This window comes from Enhydra lutris, unplaced genomic scaffold (assembly GCF_002288905.1).
Source record: "Enhydra lutris kenyoni isolate GAN:26980312 unplaced genomic scaffold, ASM228890v2 scaffoldscaffold85, whole genome shotgun sequence".
Taxonomy (NCBI): domain Eukaryota; kingdom Metazoa; phylum Chordata; class Mammalia; order Carnivora; family Mustelidae; genus Enhydra; species Enhydra lutris.
The window spans coordinates 5,075,471-5,095,789 of record NW_019154169.1 but is presented as its reverse complement, the minus strand read 5'-3'; the positions used below and the strand labels follow the sequence as shown (position 1 = coordinate 5,095,789).

The window sequence follows — 20,319 nt, the reverse complement described above, 5'->3', positions numbered from 1 at the left end:
GCAGCCCGGGTCCTCCCCGAGAAACGGCCCTGCTACCCCTGGAGCAGGTCATCCACGGGGAGCCCGACTTGGTTCTCACTGGGAACCGGCAGAGCGTGTGCAGCTCTGAAGCTGGAACAGACCCCTCCCCCCAGTTTCCATGTCCTTCCCAAGGGTGGCCTCTCACCTCCTGCTGAGGCTGACAGGCTTCCCTGGCTCAGGAGTGGTGTGGACAACCAGGAGCTCCCAGCTGCCGCAGCACCACACAAATGGGAAGACCACCTCTCCAAACATTGACAGACTTTATTATGGGGGGTTCCCACCTGGGAACCCGCCCTCTTAAATAAAAAAGTGCATAGAAAAGAAGGGATTTAGAAACCTTTGTACAGTATCTACATCCTGGGCCCCCAAAGCAGGGAGGGGGCGATTGCTGGGTGGGCCGGAGGGGTGGAGGCAGGGCCTCTGCCACCTGCGAGCCCACGTCCACCCTGGACAGGAGGGTGGGGGTGAGAGGCTCTGGAGGCTGCGGGGGGCTCAGGAGCAACCCCTCCCCAGCTCAGGGCCAGATGGCAGCAGGGGCTATGGGGCGGTGGCGGCGGCGGCAGCGGCGGCCTCAGTTCAGGAAGCGACGGCAGCGCTTGGCGCCGCAGTTGCAGGGCAGCTTGTTGCTGGCGTCCTCGATGGGGAACTTGTAGTCATAGGTGAGCTCCTCCCCGCGCAGAATGCGGCGCAAGGCGAAGATGACGATGTGCTTCTGGCCCTCCACGTGGATGACCCGGGAGAAGCAGTTGGGCTCGCATGAGTGGTTGATGAAGCGCGCGGCATTGCCGTGCATCGTGGCGTCCACCACATCGAAGTCGTCCATCCGGAACATGTAGCACCCGATCCCCTAGAGTGGCGGGGAGGCGCGGTCAGGGGCTCTCGGTGCCCACAGCCCAGCCCCGCTGTGCCCACCTCGCTCCCACAGCCCCACGGAGCCCACCTTCCCATCGTAGAACTTCTCCCGCTTGTCAGTCAGCACGGAGCGAATGACGATTCCAGAATACTCGATGACCATCTCGCCGGCATCAATGTTCCGCTTACAGAACAGGCCCCGCCCGTGGATGGCAGATCTGCAGGGTAGGACGGGCCAGAGGGAGCTCAGGGGGGAGGGGGACAGAACCAAGGTGGCCCTGCACCAGGGCACCTGTCCATCCACCCAAGGGGCATCCTCCCCCCAACCCCACTAACCTGTAGACACCCACAGCCTCTTTGGATGTCTTCTTGAGGTGGCGAAAGCGCATGGCCATGGGCAGCTCCAGGCTGGTGGCACGTCTGGTGGGGTCAGCAGTGTCACAGGCTGGTACCCAGGAATGACCTCTCTTGCCCCTGGTCACCCTCTTTAGGACCCTTCCAGAACACCCCCAGCACCCTGGCCTGCCCTCCGTACCTGGTTGACCTGAGCTGCACCTCATCCTCTTCCTCGTCACAGGCGGCTCCCTCAGGGAGCACCCGGTGCTGGGAGGCCAGGAAGTTGAACATGTCAAAGGTGCATTTCCTGCAGCAACGGGGGAGAAGAGAGAGTGGGTAACAGCCATTCCTTCAAAGAGATGTCACCCACCTAACCTCTGACTGGGGCTTGCTGCTAGCAAGGAGAAATACTGCTACCCCCAAGACACAGCAGGAGGGGGACAGAGGGGGGTTCACTCTTCTGCTGTGAACTCTAGGAGTAATTCCTGGAGGGGCCAAGCACCTTCTCCCAGGCCTCAGTTTCCAATCTCGAGACCTAACTCCCGCGCTTGAAAACACCCACAGGGCCGCCCCGACATCTCACCGGAGATAGACCTCAGCCCGGGCTGCTCCATGGGGGTTCAGGGGGGGTTCTTCCTGGCCCTCTCCCTGCTGGTGGTAGCGGAACTTGTAGTGCTGGCAGCGCTGGGCCCCGGGCAGCTGCTCTGCCAGGAAGATGACGGCGTCGTGGTGGATGCCCAGGAGCCTTGCCCCGCTCATCCCTGGGGACAAAGGTGAGGACACACGTCATGTCAGAGGCCTATCCTGTCCTCTGGGAGTGCGCTCAGTGCTCAGCATCCCGGCAGCCCCTGGGCTTACCACTGAAGGAGAGATGCCGGAGCCGGGCGTGCCCTCGGGCCTCTTGCACCTTCTCAATCAGAGTTCTCCATGCCCCTGAGGGGAGTGCAGGGCCAGAACGGTCAGGATGGGGCTCGACGGGAGGACCGCACACCATCCCTCCGTCACCACCACTCCCGACTCACCCTCCAAGCTCTCTGCCTCCACACTGAACCCATCCTCACTGCTGATCTCGAAGCGCAGATGCGGGCCAGCCCGTTTGGGGGCCTGGTTCTCTTTGTCCTCTGGGGATGGAGGCTCTTCGTCAGAGCTTGACGCCTCACCTGGTCCCAAGCAGCAGGTCAGAGTAGGTGAGGATCACCCCTCGTGGACTCCGGGGCCCCGGGTTCCCCAACCCCCTCCCTTCCTCTCCATGCACAAGCACAGACACTTGGGCTGAGGGCTCTCTTCCTGCTCTAACTGCCCCATGAGCCCTGCAGGATGGACATTATTTTTTTCTGACGAGCCCACAATCCCTTTTCTGTTAGAGTTCTCGGAGAGATGAGCATTTCCACGGCAGCAGCCTGGGGTGCCCTGGCTCAGCAGGACATACTTCTGGCTCACTTAAACCCAGTTCACCAACAATGCCCATCTGCCCCTCGTTCTTCTCTCACAGAAAATTAAAAATACCAGAGGAGGATATCTTGCACGTGTATTTTTTTATATGCAGCACAGCTGTATAAATATTACAAATTTATTATATAGGCCCCTACCCACAGAGTCAAGTACATGTACATTATGAGCTACTTAAGGGATTTCTCAGGGGCTAAAGATTTTGCAGCTCAAACAGACAGGACTTGCTGCTGTAGGAGATGGGGATGTGAGAGCCAGCGGAGGGTCAAGGACAACTCTGAGGTTTGGGGCCTAAACAACTGGAATGGAGATGGTGAGGAGAGGGTGGAACAAGGTAGAGAGCTGAGTTTGGGACATGCTGAGTTTGAAATTCCTCTCAGAAAACCTGCCCTTGCAACCTGCTGGAGACAGGGAGCAGGCAGCGGGATCTAGGAGCCTGGCTACCAATCTGCAGGCTGTCAGAGTACGAGATGGGATCCAGAGCCAGGAAGAGATGAGAACACCTGAGAGTAAGTGCAGACAGAGAAGTCACGGCCGGGGCACTGGGACATGCCAAAGTGACAGGCTGGGGCAACGAGGAGGCAAGAGCAGAGAGATGAAGAGAGGGGTGGGGTTTGGGAAGCCAGCAAAGGAAGTGCTACAAGGGGCACGGGGCGGGGGTGTGTGTGTGTGTGTGTGGATATCAGGCCAGATGCAGTGGCTCGCTCAAGCATGGCGTGGTCTGAGGACTGACCGTCCAGAGCGGGGAGGGTGAGAAGAACCTAAGTTTGAGTGGAGGGTGCTGTAGGAGAGGCAGGACCCACGTGGCCACGCTTGCTCCCCACACCACTCCTCTGGGACAACCTGACCACATGCCCTCCCAGCCCGAGGCAAGACTCCAAACCTGGTTTGCTGTGTGACCCCATCATCTCCAGGCCTCAGTGCCCCTGGGTTCACCTCTGACAACTTCTTCCACCTCCTCTTTGCCCTTACCCCATCCTCACCTCCATTCTGTTCCCTGAACCCGACAGGCTGACTACAGGGGCCTCACCCGGGCGCTCTCATTGCCTTCTTTCTCACGGCGCTCGTTCTCAGCTGCAGTACACTTGCTAACGTACGTGTCTGCTTCCTCTACCAAAATGTGGCGTGGTCCCTAAGGGTGGGGACCTGTCCGTCATGGTCACTGCCATATCCTCACGCCACCTCTGACCCCCATACGCAGTCTTTCAGTTAAGCGGTCTCTCGTGTACCTCGCTCGGCTTCCACGCTCAGTAACAGCGCTACGTAATGAGACAATCCACGTATCCGGACAGGGCTGGGGCCAGGAGAAATTCCGAACCTCAGGCTGCTCTGTTACCAGCTCACTTGGCTGTAGCCTACCCCCTCTCCCACGGCCCTCTATAACCAACAGAGCACTCACTGCCCTCCCAGCTTCACCGAGGCTGTTAGCCCAATCCACTCCGCGCGCACCCATCCTGCGTCCTGACAGCTTTGCAACTGCACTGACGGCCCCTCCCCCAGCCCCCGCCCCGAGGCTCCCCCTCAGTGGTCTCTTCAGATCCAATGGCCACGCCTTCTCCCACCTCTGCTTCTCTCCGCAAGCCCCCTTCACCCTCCTCCGTGGCTTTGCTGTCTCAGCCCTCATACAAACCCCACTGGGCTGCTGCCCACCCTCTCCTCTCAGACCCTTAAGCCAAGCTTGCTGGCAAGACGCCTGGGTCTTGTTTTGGCCTGCTCATCAACCACGGTCTTCAATTCTGGACCCTGATGCAACATCCTTCCCAGGGCAGTACCCCAAGAGTCCACATGCCTGGTGTCCTCTGCGGCACTGCTCTCTTTTTATATCCTTCCTAGTCCTCCTGCCCCTCTGGATCCTAGATGAGCTCCTTGCTGGCTGAGTGCTCTTGTCTAGCTGTATGGCTCTAAATCCCATCTCTAACTCTGACAGCCCCCACACCGCTCAGCCCTGCTAGGGACCTAACCCTCTGACCCCGGCAGATCAGGCTCTGAAGCCGACCCCTGGGCTCTTGGGCACTTTCGCAGGGCCTTTCACGTGGAGCTGAAACTTCATCCCTCTTTTTCTGCCATGGGCCACAAGCTCCGAGGACATCTCTCTAACTCTGAATACCTAGTCTCGGGCTCAGAGCCAGGTTGGTGCCCAAGATCTATCTTTTGAAGCGGACCGATTCTGCATCTGACCACCATCACCCAACTGAGGCAAGCACAAGGAAGGGGTAGGGAGAACAAAAGGCTGGTCCCTACCTGAGTAGTGGTGCCACTGGGACTCAAGCAGCAGGTCAGGGGGACCATCGGGGGCCCGGGGAGGACCACCTTCTGGGAGTGGCAGCAAAGGGGACCGGTCCTGGAGGGGCCTGTGAGGAGAGACCTGTCAGAAAGAGGAAGAGATGGATGTCCCAGAGCCTCCAGGGGAAGGGCACTGGCTACTCACCTTGGACTTTCCTCCCCAGTGGGCTCCCCAGGCTCATCCAAGTCGAGAACTCCACGCACTGTGGGCGTTTTCATCCTCACTCGGCTAAACCTGGGGGAGGAACCCCAAGAAGGCTGAGCTGCCTTCTCCGGCCCACCTCTCTTGCCCTCCTCCACAGACTCAGCACATTCACTCACCCGCTGCCACTAAGCCCTGGACCCTGGGGAGCATCCTCCAATGACTCTCCATCTTCCTCCAGCCGGGGGGTCTTGTTTGGGGGAGGCGCTGGTGGGGAACGGCCAGAGAAGGTGGACACCCTCTTGACGCGGATGGCCTGATGGGGTGGGCTGGGGGGCCCACTGCTCAACACCAGTGTCAGTGGAGGAGGGGGTGGTGGTGGGGCGGGGCGGACCACCCCTACCACTGGCAACACACCCAGCAGCGGTCCCGGGGGCAGAGTCCAGGAAGCAGGGGCTGTGGGGGGGATGGGAGGGGGCAGAGGTGGCTGCTTCACTGGGGGTGAGACGGGTTCACCCTCCCCAGCCATCTTCACGAACACTTGCCCGAGCTTGTTGACAAGGATGATTTTGGATGTGGCGGGTTTAGGGGGCTCAGGGGTAGGGCCCAGGCTCAATACCCGGACCCCTGGGGCCCCAGGGAGCCAGGCAAACGTCCGAGTGGGGTCAGCTGGGTTGGAGGGTAGGCCCTGGGGAGGCTGGCTGCCATTGGCCAGTGGAGGCGCTGGGGGAAGCGGCTCCTCTCTGGGCCCAGCACCTCCCTCCCCGGGCCCCCCTAGGTTCTTCAACACAAAATCCACAATTTCTGACGGCAAGTCCTCAGGAGGTCGGGTTCTGTCCCCTGCAGCCCCGATGACCCCAGCCCGGCCCACTCCTGGCCCTGAAGGAGGAGTCCCCTGGCCCCGAGGCTGCTGGATGGCCTCTGCCTCGCTGTCCGTGCCGTCATCCACTCCATCCAGCTGTTCGATGCGGGGGGCTCCAGGAAGGGCACCAGGGGCCAGGGCAGGGCCAGACACCACAGTCACAGGGAAGTGAACATAGCGGGGGGTAGGGCTGGCCTCTTCCTCTGAACTGTCCCCTGGGCCCCCGTGGCCACTCCCCACTACCCCCGCAGCCACAATCTCTTCCTGGAAGGGCTCAGTCCCCAGAAGGCTGGCCGCAAAGTCCAGGTCAGCAGCACTCAGTCCTGATACCACCTCCATGTCCTCAAAGTCTGGGCCCAGGTCTTCAGGGGGTGGTGGAGGAGATGGGGCTGGGCCAGGGGGAGCCAGCTCCCCTGAGGTAGGTGTAAGGGCTCTAACGACTGAGGTAGGAGGGGGCACCCTGAGCTGTGGGGAGGTTCTAAGAGGGGGAGAGGCCCGCCGTGATGCCGGCAGCCTTGGGGCCAGGGGGCTGGGACGACGGGAACGTCTCGGGGGAGCTGGAAAGTCCAGGTCTCCCACCGTGGGGATGTGGTGGGTCAGAGAAGATGGACTTCCTGTGGGGGGAAGGGTCAGTGTCAGCCATGAGCTCCTGCCTCACCCACCCACCCCTCTCCCCGACACTCCCAGGTACTCACCAGGGGAGGGCAGGGGTCCAAAGGAGACACCCCCCAAGGGCCTCCGGGATGGTGAGTAGTTGGGCACTTTAATTCGAGCCCCCGAGAAGGAGCGGGGGGCTGGAGGAGGGGCACTGCTTGGATCTGGCCGAAGTGGGGGGTCCAGGTTCTGAACAGGTGAGTGGTGCTCAGGAGCTCCAGGAATGAGGGCATCTATATCTGGAGGGGGGTCCACATGATCTGGGGGCTCTGAGGAGGCAGGAGAATGCCATCAGGAATGGCAGGGGCACTCTGTTAAAGCCTCTCCTGACACACCCTCCCTCCTTTTGAGCCAACCGAGCCTTCCCCACCCCTGCCCAATGGTCTGGTCACAATGTGCACTGGTTCCCAATCATCACCCAGGTCTCACACTCCCCTGAGGCTTCTTCAAAACCTCCACACATGCGTGGATCAGGGGCCCTCTGAAACCCTTCCTCACCCGTCTCTGCCACCTCCCCCATTCCCAGCCGCCTACTGTTCTGACTCAGGCCCCGTATGCCGCAAGGGGCACTGCCCTCTCTCCAGCAGGGCCAGTCCCACCACTTTCTCACCCGTGCCTCGCATCCCTGCCACATCAAACGCATCTGCCCCAACCTGGCGCTTGGGGCTCCCCATTACCTGGCTCCACCCAATCCATGAGAACCAACCTCTGCCACCTCCTCCCAAAACTCCCCTGCTACCAGCCAGGATGGCTACACCCTCCTCCCCGCTCTACTTTATGTCATGCTCCAACCTGGCACAAACCCCTTCCCTGCAAACACATTCCGATAATCTTCCTCCTCTTGTTCAGCCCACAAGCTCTCCTTTACCAGTCTCCAAGCCCAATCCTTGCTGTGTGCCATCCAGCTCTCAGCGACATCCCTCAGCCCTGGCAGGGCTACGAGGGGACCAATGTGGCTCACGTCCCGATGCCAGCACGGTGTTACTGTGCGGAGCGGTGGCCCTTTCTGCGCTGCAGCAGAGCAGAGCCAGCACCTTCCGCAGAGGGCTGCGGGGAGCATTCTGGGCACACACGCCCCAAGCCAGGGGGCTGTAACGCTGTTTGTCTAGAAGCTGCCACCCCCCACAAGCAGGTAGCTATCCTTTCACTTCCTGTGAAGTGCTGAGTGTAGTCAGTCCCTGGCACGTAACGCACAGCTGTTAAGTGATCATTTACTGGCATTAGAACAAAAGGCAGAATGGCAAATACCCAGGGGTTTCTTTAGGGAAGAGGGAAATGGGGTTGGTGGGTAACCATTCGGGGAGGGCAGCGTTCAAGGAAGGAAATGAGGGAGTTCCAAGGTCCTTACCTGAGGAAGGGGCAGGACTGTGCACAATGGTCTGATTCTCCTCTGCTGCCTCCAGGTGAACTGGCTCTTCCCTCGGACCCCATGGCCGATACTCCAGAATACGACACCGATACCAGCAGCGCCGTCGAGCATCCACTGTGCTCCAGTACAGACGGGAGCACCTGTCAGGTGGGCGTGTAGGTAAGAGGGTCAGGACAACTTGGGAAATGGGATCCTGTCCTGGAGTACTTACACCCCACCCAGGCCCCCTGGGCTGCTCACTGGTAGCCAATGGGGAAGAGCCGTCCCTCGCAGTCCGAGAGATCAGACAAGGTACCCAAGGAGTCAATTCGAATGGAGCCTATGGTGCAGAGAAGAGATCAGGAAGGTGGGCCAGGCAGGATCAGGAAGACCAGGGTAGAGAGCAAGAGGCTTACCAATGAGCACATTGATGGCATCAGGTTCCAGCCCCGTCAAGAACTTTCGCTTAAAGTTGATGCCCTCAAAGTCCACATAGACTCGGCGGAGAACATCAAACCCATCAGGGGTCACAATCTCCTGGAAGAGGGGTGGCAAATGGGGTTGTTGGGTTGGTGAGAAGCAAGGGGGATGTGAGGGACGGCTCGGAGGCAGGGACTGGACAGCTGGGGCTAGGGCTGAGGGGCTGCAGGGGTCTAGGAGTGGAAAGGGAAGAGAGAGCAGCGGGAAGCGGTCTTCCCCATGGTTCTGGCTCACCTTGCCATCCAGCAGGTCTGTGTGTTTCTGGCAGAAAACTTTCTTGTCGTCCTGGAAGATGCAATAGCTGGCCCGGGCACACATGAAATGGAAGTTGCTGAGGCAGGAGGAAAGGCAGCAGCCCACTGTGGCTCCAGGCTTCAGGCAGAGTTCACAGCGCTGCGGGTGGAAGGGGCTGCTGAGGGGAGAAGCCAGTGACCGAGACCGGGCTCTGATGCTCAGCATCACCATCCTTGAGACTCTGCCTGGGCCCGTCTAGCCCAGCACCTCGCAAAGCAAAGGTGCTCATCAAACATACCCTCTTCCCTAGCTGCATCCAGGGCCAGGTGCACATCAAAACTACTGCAGATTTTCTGAAGCAGGGTGTTGCAACAGAGACAAAAATAACAACATCTAACACCTACCAACCAATATTTACCATATTTCTCATACCATTAAAAAGAAAAAATTTACTTAAGTAATCACTACATTCTACACATGGGGCTTGAACTTACGACCCCAAATCAAGAGGTGCATGCTCTTCCTCTCATGCTATTTTAATGTAAAACTTTTATCATTTTATTTAATCTTCACATTTGCACCCCCCCCCAATACGTATCACCCCATGTCTCACTTCCTGAGCCTGAGACATTCTACAGCACCAGGTCCCACACTGGTGAGGAGAGGTTTTAACCCAGGCAATACCTCACCTCACAGGGACACAGTAGGAGCTACATGTCACACTGTACAGAAAGCATCCAGCACAGGTTCAATCAACAGATCTTCTAACTTTTAATCTGCCAAGCTTCAGACCCAAATATGGGATCTGATAGGGCAGGGAGCCACTATCAGTGAAGCACCAGAGTCTTGGAACAACAAAAAATGGTACCCAGGACCAGCAGTGAGAGGATATGGTGGGGTAGAAATTGTGAAACAATAGCAGTTTCTCCTATGGGAGGGGGCATGGGGGGAGGGGGCCTACCCAAGACCCTGGGGCTGCCCACCTCTCTAGGCCCGGGCTCTCACCATCTGCCTCCCTCGAGCCACAGCAGCATGCACATTCTTGAGGGAGCCATCATTTTCCTCAAACACTTCAGCTGACCAAATGGCACAGTTGACGTGTGTCCACTCATTCTGCCCAATGTATAGGAGTCGTCCTGCCTCCTGGGGGCAGAGGAGAAATGGTGTGAGGGAAGGCCCCAGGGACCAGGCCCCACCACTTGGGGCTTCACATGGTAGCCCTCACCTTAGAATCCGCATCCCCGTATTTGAGGCAGAGCGCACACTGACGAGGGTCCTCCAGGTGTGAGAAAGCAGCTGGGTCCTTGCCCTGAAAAGCTAGAAGAGATGTGGGAAGGCAAGTCCCAGAATCAGGATGGAGAGCATGTCCCACCAACTCAGGGGCCCTGGCTTCCGGGCCCCACTTCCCAGTACCTGCTGAGGGGTCCCCCGGAGGCTGCCCTGATTCTGGGGTCTCAGGTTCCTGCTGCCTCCACTGAGCGTAGACATGGTCCAAGGATGGGGGCAACACGGCATTGGGAAGAACTCCGCTGTGGACAGGCAGGGTCAGCATCTGATACGTCTAACAGGGGTGGCCACCCACTATCTTAGCCTAAACATGCCATGACACACTTGATCCTCTCTCCACGTGGCATTTCTTCCAGTCTCCCAAATAAGCCAGGGCCCCTTACCCACCTATGACACGTGAAATGCTATTCCTCGTGCCTGGAATACTCTTTTTCCACATCTTGGCTTGGATGTCATCTCTTCTGAGAAGCATTAGCTCTAAGCACCTTCTCTGGGCTCCCAAGGCACCCTGGACTTCCCATCACCACCCTGACAGTCTGGATCATCACGCACTAATGTGTCTGCTCAACCCCCCAGACATGGCTTACTCACTGCTATTCCCCAACATTACCCTTCCCAAAGTAGAAACAAAGTGAGCAAACCACACAGAGTCTTTGCTGGCCTACAACCACCGAGGACGCTCACCCTGGTTCCACCACGCTCCAGACCCTAACCATGTTCCTCGTCTGTTCTTGGCCCAGGATCCAGACCCTGGACTCCCAGGTGCCCTTGCTTTTGCCCTTGTTCCCTGGTTCCCCTCCTGTTACCCAGCCTTGCTCACTTCGGCAGCCGGGTACTCCGTCGCCAGTACTTGGGGTCGTGGGCGTCGAACCAGCCGAACGCAGACTCTAGCAGCTGGGGAGTGGGTTAACAGGATGAGAAGAACTGGCTTCCCCAGGAAAGCTGGTAGGGATAGGGTCTGCAGGACCCCCACTCTCCTCCCCACTACTACTCAAGCCACTCTAAAGACATTCCCCTAAAGTTCTCACCTTCAGTAGGAGCCCCTTCATCTGGCCTCCAGCCCGGCGCTCTGGCTGAGTGCCTTCTCCTTCTTCTGAGTGCCTCATCAGGATGCCCACCATGTCCTCCATAAAGCTGTGCTGTAAGGGGGCTTGTCAGGATCAGAGCCCCCACCCCACACACCACCCCCTCTTCCTGGCGCCCACCTATTCCCCTCAGTGTCCCACTCACCACAGACTTGTAATGGCCTTCCTCGAAGCGCCGACTCACAGCTTGCAGATCGCAGGGGCCTGGGTGCAGCTGCTTTCCAGCCTGCCCACACTGTAGAGACAGAAAGTCAGCAGGGCTGCTGCTGGGCCTGGCCCCACCCCATCCTACCTCCTGAGCCGCCCAGACCTGAGTGCACAGCAGCAGTGGGCCCACCACCTTGGAGCTCAGCAGGCCCTGGAGCACCTGACGCAGGCCCCCCTGCAGGGCCCCACTCAGGGCCTCTCGCCAACGGGGGTGCGTGGCCCCTGCACACGGTCCGCAGGTGTACAGCACAGAGTCTGGCAGCCCAGAAAGGATCTCATAGTCTTCATCTAAAATAGCCAGGGTGGGAAAGGAGAGAATGATCTGGGAGAATGCGAGGGGTCTCAGCAGCCCAGAGGAGTTGCCGAGGACATACATTCGTGACACCTGTCCCGTGAGGCCCTGTGCCGAGGGTATACAGGGGACACCTCTGCCCCCTTCCCCCCTGGGGCAGAGGCGGCAGCCCAGGCACTCTGCCTGCTCACCCGAGAGCCCCTCGCACTTGGCATGCACCCAGTGGTCACACTGCGCGCACTGCATCATCTTGCTCTCGTAGTCGTTGTCTTCGTAGCAGCGTGTGCAGATTGGGCAAAAGTTTCCTGCAGAAGACGGAGGAAAAGGGCAAGTCAGAGGGGCCAGAACCACCACCCCTTGTTTGGCTGCTGTGACAGCTGCCTCTGCCATGCCCCAACTCGGGTCCTACAATTCTCTAAACACTGGCTGAGGATACGGCCTCTTGCAGCCCTACAACCCCAATGCCTCACTTGCTAACATGCTGCCTGAATGAACACAGGGGGAAAGCCCAGGTTTTCAAAGTGATCAGTGGAGACTCAAGGTTCTAAGAAGGAGGTCAGGGACCACTACAACGGTGGGGACCAGGCCAACTCCTGCTGCCCTGAGAGGAACTGTGTCCCTCTACTTGAAGTACTGGATAGGCTTCTGTGGGAGACTACCATGAACAGAAAGAAAGGTTCTGTGGCTAAAAGAGAATACAAAGCCACTAAAAAACTACCTCTGTCCTGCCTGTCTAGGAGCCTGGCCCACTGCCCGGTGTCCCCCAGGGCCCAGGTCCCCTGACAGGTCCCCACCTTTCTCAAAGAGCTGGGTGCACCTGGGGCAGAGGCTGTAATCTCCAGACCACTCGACGTCCCAGTTCTTGCCTGGAGTTGCCCCACAGCTCTTACAGCGCACGCAGGCCGAGCAGATCTGGGGGAGGCGGTGCAGGGTGACATTAGGGGGAGCAGATTGGAGCATTGTGGGGGGCTACGATGGGAGGAGATGGGCAAAAAGGAGTGGATGGTAAGCAGGAGATAAATGAGGAAGGACAGGTAAGAGGAGAAAAAGTGTACAAGAGAAGTGAGGAGGGAGGGAGGAACAGGAATGAGGTAGGGGAGACTGACAGATGGAGACAAGGAGGAACAGAGGTCAGGCAGGGGCGGGTGATTCTGAGCCCAGGACCATGAAATGCATGAACGCTTTTGCATTCTTCAATCATTCGGTACAAATTCTGCACATAAGTCTCGTCTACGTGAAATTTTGGAAGAAAAATGCTATTTATCAGATAAACTCTCACAAGGACCTCCAACCTTCCAGTCTGGGGGTGGTAGCAGCCTTAATTAGAACTCCAATGCAAGGGGTGTGGGCCTCATCTCTCACCCAGTGGCGCCGTTTGCGTGTGGCCCGAGTTGGGTAGCTGGGCCCCAGGCAGGCTGGGTGATAAGCATGGCGGCAGCGCTCACACTCCAGGAGGTGCTGTTGGAAGTTGGGAGAAAAACAGCAATGGCAGAATCTATGGGCACAAGTACTCCCCCCTCCTCCATGCCTCTACCCTCACGGCTCCTGTGCCCAAACCTTGGATCCCCGGCCTTTGCGCCCACAGACATGGCAAAACTTGCAGCGGCGGCAGCACCAGGTGTCATGATGTTGAGGCAGGGGCCGCTCGGCCTCCTCCAGACAGAACGGATGGAAAGGGTCACAGCAGACTTGGCAGAACACCAGCTAGGGATGGGGAGAGTGAACAATGGGCACAGTGTGAGGCCAAGAGGCCAAGGGATGAGACCCTGTTGAGGGCCCAAGCAATCAGGCAGTAAGGGCCAATGGAGACCTGGGGGGTTGTGGAAAAAGGCGGGGATCCAACCTCATGCAGGCCTTTGCTGGCACACAGCAAGCACACCATCGGCGGCCCCCCTGGCACGGAGGTGAGCACGCTCAGGCCGCCCATCAGCCACACGTTCTCCAGGTCACAATCCTCCTGAGGGAAGAAAGGACATGAGATCAGAGAACAGCCAGGAACATAAGCCAAAGCCATTCTTTAAGACCCTGGTTTCTCAACTACAACCCTTAGGTTTCTTTCCAACACAGTCCTTGAGACCCTCTCCCTCAATGCCGTACCTTAAAATCCACACGGACCCGGTGCACTCCGTCAGGGGACTTCTGTTTTCCAGTCCAGCCATTGGGAAAAGAGGCAAAGGGGCCAGGAGCCAAAGCATCCTAGGGAGGGTGATGGTGGTCAGAAAGCTGCCAGCCTCACTGTCTGCAGACTTCTCTCCATACTATCCTCTCCCCCAGCCTGCCCAACCCTGTCTTTTGCCCAGATCCTACTTTGCTTTCCAGAAGGACCTGCCTTACCCCTCAGGGCCTGTCCTCTGGTGTGGACACAACACAGCACTCAGGTGAGCCCGTTACCCTGACTTGCTAGGAAGCTCCTGAAGGGCAGGAGCCACGCCTTCCACAGGGCTCAGGGTTCTTGGTGTGGGGCCGTGCTGACCTTGTCCAGGCGCCTTCGGGCCTTGAGCTGCAACACAGGCTGCAGGGTGGGCTTGCGGGGCCGGCTCTGCTCCTCGGGTTCTGGCACTGGCAGCTCTAGGCAGCACATGTAAGTGGTGAGGGGCCTCCTCTTCCCTGCCCCATTCCCTTTCCTCCATACCCCCTAATGTTCCCTGGATCCTCAGGACTGCCTTTAACTAACCAACAGGAGGACTCTTAGACCCAGCTCGTAAGCTCTGGAAACTTTACACGCCCATTTTCCCTGTCCACCACAGATTACCTCCTTCTCTGCACTCTCTATCATACAGATATAGCCCCTGGTCTGAAAACCCATTTACACAAGACAAAGGACTGACTGGAAGGGGAAACAACAAGCAATTCGCACCATTCTCTCGGGGGGTCCGACGCCGGGGAGCAGGGGGACCCCCAGGCTCTGAGTCATCCGAGTCCTCGAAGATATCATAGGAGGGTCGCTGTTTGACGCAGCGCCGGGCTGACTTGCGCTGCAGTAGGAGGGAGTCCTGCTCCTCGGGCCCTGGGGGGGCCACCACCTCCTCCCGGGGCCCCCCAGCTCCCGCCCCCCGGCGTGGGCCTGGAGGACCAGGGGAGGCCTCAGGAGATTCATCGGAATCCCAGGGCAACAGCGTCTTCACTATCGTCCGGCCTGTGGGAACAGGGGACTTAGTAGGATCTGAGCTCAGTCAGGGACATGGGACACTGGGATGCAGAAAAGCCAAAAAGAACTGGGGCAGAAGAGAACGAGTACAGGAGAGATATGAAAGCACACGACGGAAATTTGACAAAGGTAACAGACTGCAAAGATAAAGGGAGGAGAGCAAAGAAAATGCGGTTCTTCCACACCATGGATCTAAATAACGTTGTGTTAAGCATCAAGCCTCGTTACCTTTTTTAGCCAGCCGTTCCATCTTCCGAGCCTCTATCTTGTCACACTTCCGGTATCTGGGGAGGGGAGCAGCACGTCACCAGGGTAGGGGACTGGTGGTCTGGGGGAAGAGAGGAAGCTCTCCACAAGGATGCCAATCCCACTGCTCTGGCGGGGCAGGAGGCCTGGGTGACTGACAACCACGGGTGGGAACAGAGGCTGCGCCCTGGCTACTCACACACAGCACTGCTTCTTGGTGTTGGGGCCCCCAAATTTGGGCTTGTCCAGGCAGTTGACACAGGACCCACAGTCCTGCACACGCAGGCAGCCCCGACAGTGTCCACACCGTGCCATCCTCATCTTCTTGCCATGATGGGAGGGCAGTGAGCGCCGGGGTGTATGGGCCAGGGTCCCTCCAGACCCTGCAGGCTCTGAGTCTCCCCCAGGCCCTGCTGACTCCACCTTTCCCCGCCGAGACCGTGACGGGACACTCTCAGTCTCAGATGCTGATGATGTATCTAGTGCAATGGAGAGGAAAGGATGGGGCCACAAGGCCACTAGGCCTTTTACCTCAGTTCCCTGTTCTCCCCCAGATCTGATTCAACTGACCCTCTGGTCCCGACTTTCCCACAGTGCTCAGGTCCCAGGCGCCCTCAAATCTGCTCTAAGACCTAGCACTCCAACCCACTTGCCACCTGCCCCAAGCATCCAACTCAGCTCCCGCTCTCCTAGGCTCTTGGTGCATGTGCTCGCCCCCAAATGTGACACAGCTGTCAAATCTTCCCACAACACACCCGCCCCTACCCTCCGTGACGAGGTCCTGCCGATCCCGGAGAGGGAGAGCACTGAGGCGGGGGACGTCTTCGGGCACCATGGCCCGGGCCTGACCTAGGGCCACAGCAGCATGACGACAGACATGTTTGATACGGGGGCCTTGCACAGGGGACTCGGGGCCCTAGGGGAGGAGAAACCAGGAATACATGTGGGAAGTTGCCCCTTGTGCTCCTGCAACCAGCCTTCTTCAGAGGGCTCTGCTCCCACTCCATACCGACGGCCTCTCTCTCTTAGTTTCCATCGATTCATCTTCAGACTTGACAGAACCTCTATCCGAGATCTGCTTGACAGTCCCCACGACTTCCTCCATCTGCCCTCCAGGGCTCGGCTGGTGGGGAAATAAACAGGGTCAGAGGCTGGAAAGTGAGGAAAAATAGGGCCAGGGGATGAGCATCGGGGCAGGCCAGGGAAGGAACACAGGCAGCTGAGAAGCAGGGAAGGACTGGCTCTGAGGGTCCCCTGCAATACTGGAGGGGGTCTGAGGAGGCAGGAGGTGACCGAAAACTGAGAGAATGGAGAGAACTGAGGCCAGATGACTGAGTGCAGAAACCTGGCCAAAGTGCCATGCTCACCGGCATCAAAGACGCCACCTTTTGCTGCTGCTGCTGCTGATCGATCTTGAACAGCTGCACCTTGGCTCTCTTGAGGAGGCTGAACATTTTCTCCTCCACACCAGACAGTGGTAAGGAACCCAAGCCCGCAGTACGAGCCTTTTCCAGTGGTGACAGCTGCTGTGGCGGTGGCTGTGGCTGCAGCTGTAAGTGCGCCTGTAGTTGGGGCTGCTGTGGTGGTAGTGCCTGGGGCAGCAGCTGGCTTGGCAAGGCCTGGAGGGGCTGCTGTGGCTGAGCCTGAGATTGCTGCCCATTGCTCAGAGATGGAGCCCCAGGAAGGGGCGCCTCGGCCTTAACAGGAGTGGAGACCACGGGGGCAAATCGAGGCAGGCTGAGGTGGTTGGTGCGGCCCACTGCCCGTGGCTCAGGCTCAGCTGGAGAGTCGTCGGCAGGAGGAGGCTCTGGCTCAGGGGCTTCCGGGGCCCCAAGAGTAGTAGTAAGCACCGATTCGTAGATCTTCAAGTGGGCTTCACTTGGTGTAAACTGAGGTGCCCGAAGGAGCAGGGGCCTCCGTGATGGAGTGACAGGGGCAGGAGGTGGGGGTGGGGCCGGTGGGGGGGCAGGAGGAGGAGGGGGCAGTTCCCGGGTCAGCGAGGTCCAGCGAAATGTGGGTTCCCTTAGAATGGACCGTCTCTTCTCAGGGAGTGGGACTGGGGTAGATGGGGGGGTTGGGGCACGCGGTGGAGAGGGAGCTGGTGCTGGTTCTGGGGGGGCAAGTGGGGAGGTGGCAACAGGAGGCCGCAGAACAGGTGAGACTTCTACCTTTAAGGGTTTGGGGGGGTCTTCGTCCATAAATCGCCGGGGTGTCTTGATGACTCGGGAGGAGCGGGCACTCACCACGGGCATAATAAACTGCCGGATATTCTTCAGGAAGGTGGTACTTTTGGGGGCCACAGTGGGGCTGTCTTCCAGAGGGCCCCCCGTGGTGGTGCTGGGGGTTGGAGTGGGAGGAGAGGTAGCCTCCGGCACTGCCCGAGCAGCTTCCCGCTCTGCCCGCTGGCTGGGGGTCAGGGGAGGCCGGCCCCTCTTCCTGGAGCATGTAGCTGGTACCACTGGAGGAGGGGATTCTTCCTGCTCCTCTGGGGCAGGAGGCGGTGGAGGCGATGGTGGGGGCAGAGGGGACACTGGAGGTGGTGGAGGGCAAACTGGGGATGAAGGAGAAGTGGAGGGGGGTGGGAGGGGTGGAGGTGGTGGGGGAGGTGGAGGAGGTGGAGGAGATGGAGCAGGTGGAGGAGCTGGAGGGGCTGGAGGAGTCGAGGGTGGAGATGGCAGCTTTGCCTCTTCCTTTTCCTCTGCTAGCATCATCTCTTCTTCAGGTCCAGCTCTCTCTACCTTCTCCTCTCTCTCTTCCTTGTCTTTCTCTTCTTCTGTCTCCTCCTCTCCCTCTTCCTCCAGCTTTTGCTCTTTTCTCCAGCAAGGGCCCTCTCCCTGTCCAGATCCAACTTTTGCTTGGGGGGCATCCTGCCAGCTTTCTTCATGTTGATCCTGACCCTGACCTGATTCAAGTCCCAAGGACAACTGTCCCATCTTCACTTTTTTGGCCTTTGAAACAAACTTGATTACGAGAGGGAGCCCGCCTCGGCCTCGGCCTCTACCTCCACGGCCTCCTCGCCCAGACTGTCCTCCACGCTTGGGGGTCCCAGGTCCTGGGCCAGGCCCCTCCTTGCACTTCCAGCTGCCAGTTCGGTGTTTTACAGGAACCACAGGAGGTGGGGGCTCAGGTTTGGGGATTGTCACAGCTGCTTCTGCCACCACTACTGCTTGTTGCTTCTTCCTGCAGGGGCCTGCTGGCCGTCCTGGGGGCCGTCCCCGAGACCGACGTGGAGTAGAGGGCTCACATGCCCGGCTCCGCGGGGCTGGGGGTGCCTGGGCCCGCCGGAGAAGTTCAGTCAGTGCCTGCACCATCCGTTCTGTGCCCTCCTCACCCCGTTTCCGAGCAGGAGTCTTTGGGGGGGTAGGAGCGACATCTGCTAGGCGAGGAGGCGGAATGGGGGTCGTCTTATGCTTGCGGCCCCGACCTCGGGGGGCTCGACCTAAAAGGAGAATAGGTGTGGGGAGATGGGTCAAGCTAGCCCTGCAGACTGAAGAAGGCACTCCAGGAGGGCAAGGACTAAGTCTTCCTTGTCTCTTTCCCCCACAACCCAGCCTAGCTTGGGCTTTGAACACAGAACACGCTATGTAGCTGATGGAGACTCTAGTTAAACAGGGAAGAGCTAACATGAAGAGCAAGAATAACATTCCTGTAAAGCTACAGAGGTAGAGTTTCCCCATCACTCACCTCGCTGGGATCGGAGCGCAGAGCGCAGGGAACTGGGGGCCACATCTTCATCTGAATGAAAACCCTGAAACTCCTGATTTAGGGGACCAGGGGTGGAGGGGAGAAACAGCAGTCAGTGCCAAAGCCCTCGTTCCACCGGAGATTCAGGTATGGAGGTATAGCCCCAGTTTCCCCCTTAACATACCCCTATCTATTTAGAGAAAAACTTAAGACTGGAAGATAAAATGACTACAAAAGAGTCTCTCCCTAGGGTTGGAGGCACAGGGTATTTCGAACCCCCATCCCGTATACCGGACTACACCAGCACAGCTGTCAGTGGTTCGCTGACCCGGAAGGGAACAGAACTGGGTGTTCTCAGGCCAGGCAGTAGACACTACGCTCAGACTCCCTCATCCTCCAACTCAAAAAGGTGGGACTACTGTTTACACACTCTCAGGTTGCAGTTTCCTCCTGAATGAAGATGGGAATAGGGGCACTCAAATAGAGTGTGTATGTGTCTGTGTGTGTGTTTCAAATGGTTTACCATAATAAGCTCTACTCTGAGCCCTGAGGTGACTACAAACTGTTTAAATAATACAATCCACACCCTCCTGACTTTTCTGAGGCTGAGGATAAATCCTGAGCTGAACTCGAACCTGCCAGAGTTCCCAGTCTCAGCCTTTATTCCATTTTTCTTCAACCTGTGCCCCCAAGAGGAAGCCCTCCAACATGCTACCGTCTCTCCACTTTAAGAGGAATCGGAGAACTGGTGAATCTGGGATGTGTCAGAGATTATGAGGCCAGGTGAAGCAGCCTACAGGTAAGAGCCCAGAGAGCCCCAGCCTGGGTCCACTAAAGCCACGCTGCTGCTGTCAACCACCAGTGGCTGGGCATGCAGTATCCATAGCCTTTTCGCTCAAAGCTCTACTGCAACAGCTTTGCCAACTACCAAGATCATCAGCCCAGGACACTTCTGCAGGACGTGCCTCAGGCCCAAGTACCCAGCTGCAGCCCGGGCTTCCCTATATACTTTCATAGGCCTTTTTCACCGACAGCTCCGTGCAGCCTATCTACTCCCAGGCCTGTTTCCAGGGCCCCTTCCCTCCGCAGGGGCCCTGAGAACCTCGCTTCCCCACTCCACCCCTCGGGGCCACCCAGACCCTTGGAAGCCCCCGGCCTCCGCCCCGCCCGGCGTTGGGGACGCCTCCGACTGCCTCACCTCATCGTCGGATTCCTCGTCACTGCTCTCCTCCTCCGGCACGCAGCCACGGCTTGGGCCCCAGCCCCGGCCCCGGCCCCGGCCCCGGCCCCGCTGAATGCGCGGGCCGGCCCACAGGCGGCGGAGCCGGCGCAGGCCCCGGCGGAGCCCCAGCAAACGGAGCAGGGCCGTGTCCTCCCCGGGCTCGGCTCCGCCCGGCCCCCCCGCGCCGCCTCCGCGCCGCAGAGCTACCCGCACTCTCTCGGCTCCGCTGCCCCGTCCGCCGCGGCCCCCGCCCCCGCCGGAGCCCCGCGGCCGGCCCGGGAAGCGGCCCCGCGCGGAGCCAGGCCCGGGGCAACTGCCGCCGCCCGCCGCCGCCGCCATCTTGGCACCGTGAGAGGGGCCGGGGAGGCGGGGGGAGGGGCGGCCCGTGCGCAGGGCCGGGAGGGGGGGGTGGGAGGGAGAGGTGGGGCGGGGCGGCTGCGGCTCACGACAGCAACCAGCGCCGCCGCGGGGCCAGCGGGAGCCGGGG

The 20,319-nt window shown here is 59.1% G+C and overlaps 1 protein-coding gene across 1 annotated transcript; it reads right to left on the bottom strand.

The window, feature by feature from the left end:
- Positions 1-264: 264 nt before the first annotated feature.
- On the bottom strand, positions 265-20,171 carry LOC111161417 (lysine methyltransferase 2B). Its single transcript, XM_022525037.1, has 37 exons — positions 19,809-20,171; positions 18,611-18,683; positions 16,294-18,365; positions 15,936-16,049; positions 15,692-15,842; positions 15,126-15,405; positions 14,909-14,964; positions 14,390-14,668; positions 14,006-14,100; positions 13,630-13,728; positions 13,376-13,489; positions 13,090-13,236; positions 12,895-12,990; positions 12,327-12,444; positions 11,724-11,837; positions 11,344-11,528; positions 11,179-11,268; positions 10,977-11,087; positions 10,769-10,842; positions 10,075-10,190; positions 9,887-9,978; positions 9,667-9,804; positions 8,662-8,820; positions 8,364-8,484; positions 8,209-8,287; positions 7,948-8,108; positions 6,641-6,868; positions 5,263-6,559; positions 5,087-5,176; positions 4,900-5,009; positions 2,232-2,369; positions 2,068-2,142; positions 1,793-1,970; positions 1,409-1,516; positions 1,210-1,293; positions 962-1,091; positions 265-868 (listed from the first exon to the last, which is right to left on the bottom strand). Exons 1-37 carry the CDS (start codon positions 20,169-20,171, stop codon positions 593-595), a joined length of 8,211 nt encoding a protein of 2,736 aa, XP_022380745.1. The 3' UTR covers positions 265-592.
- Between the last annotated feature and the right edge of the window lie 148 nt (positions 20,172-20,319).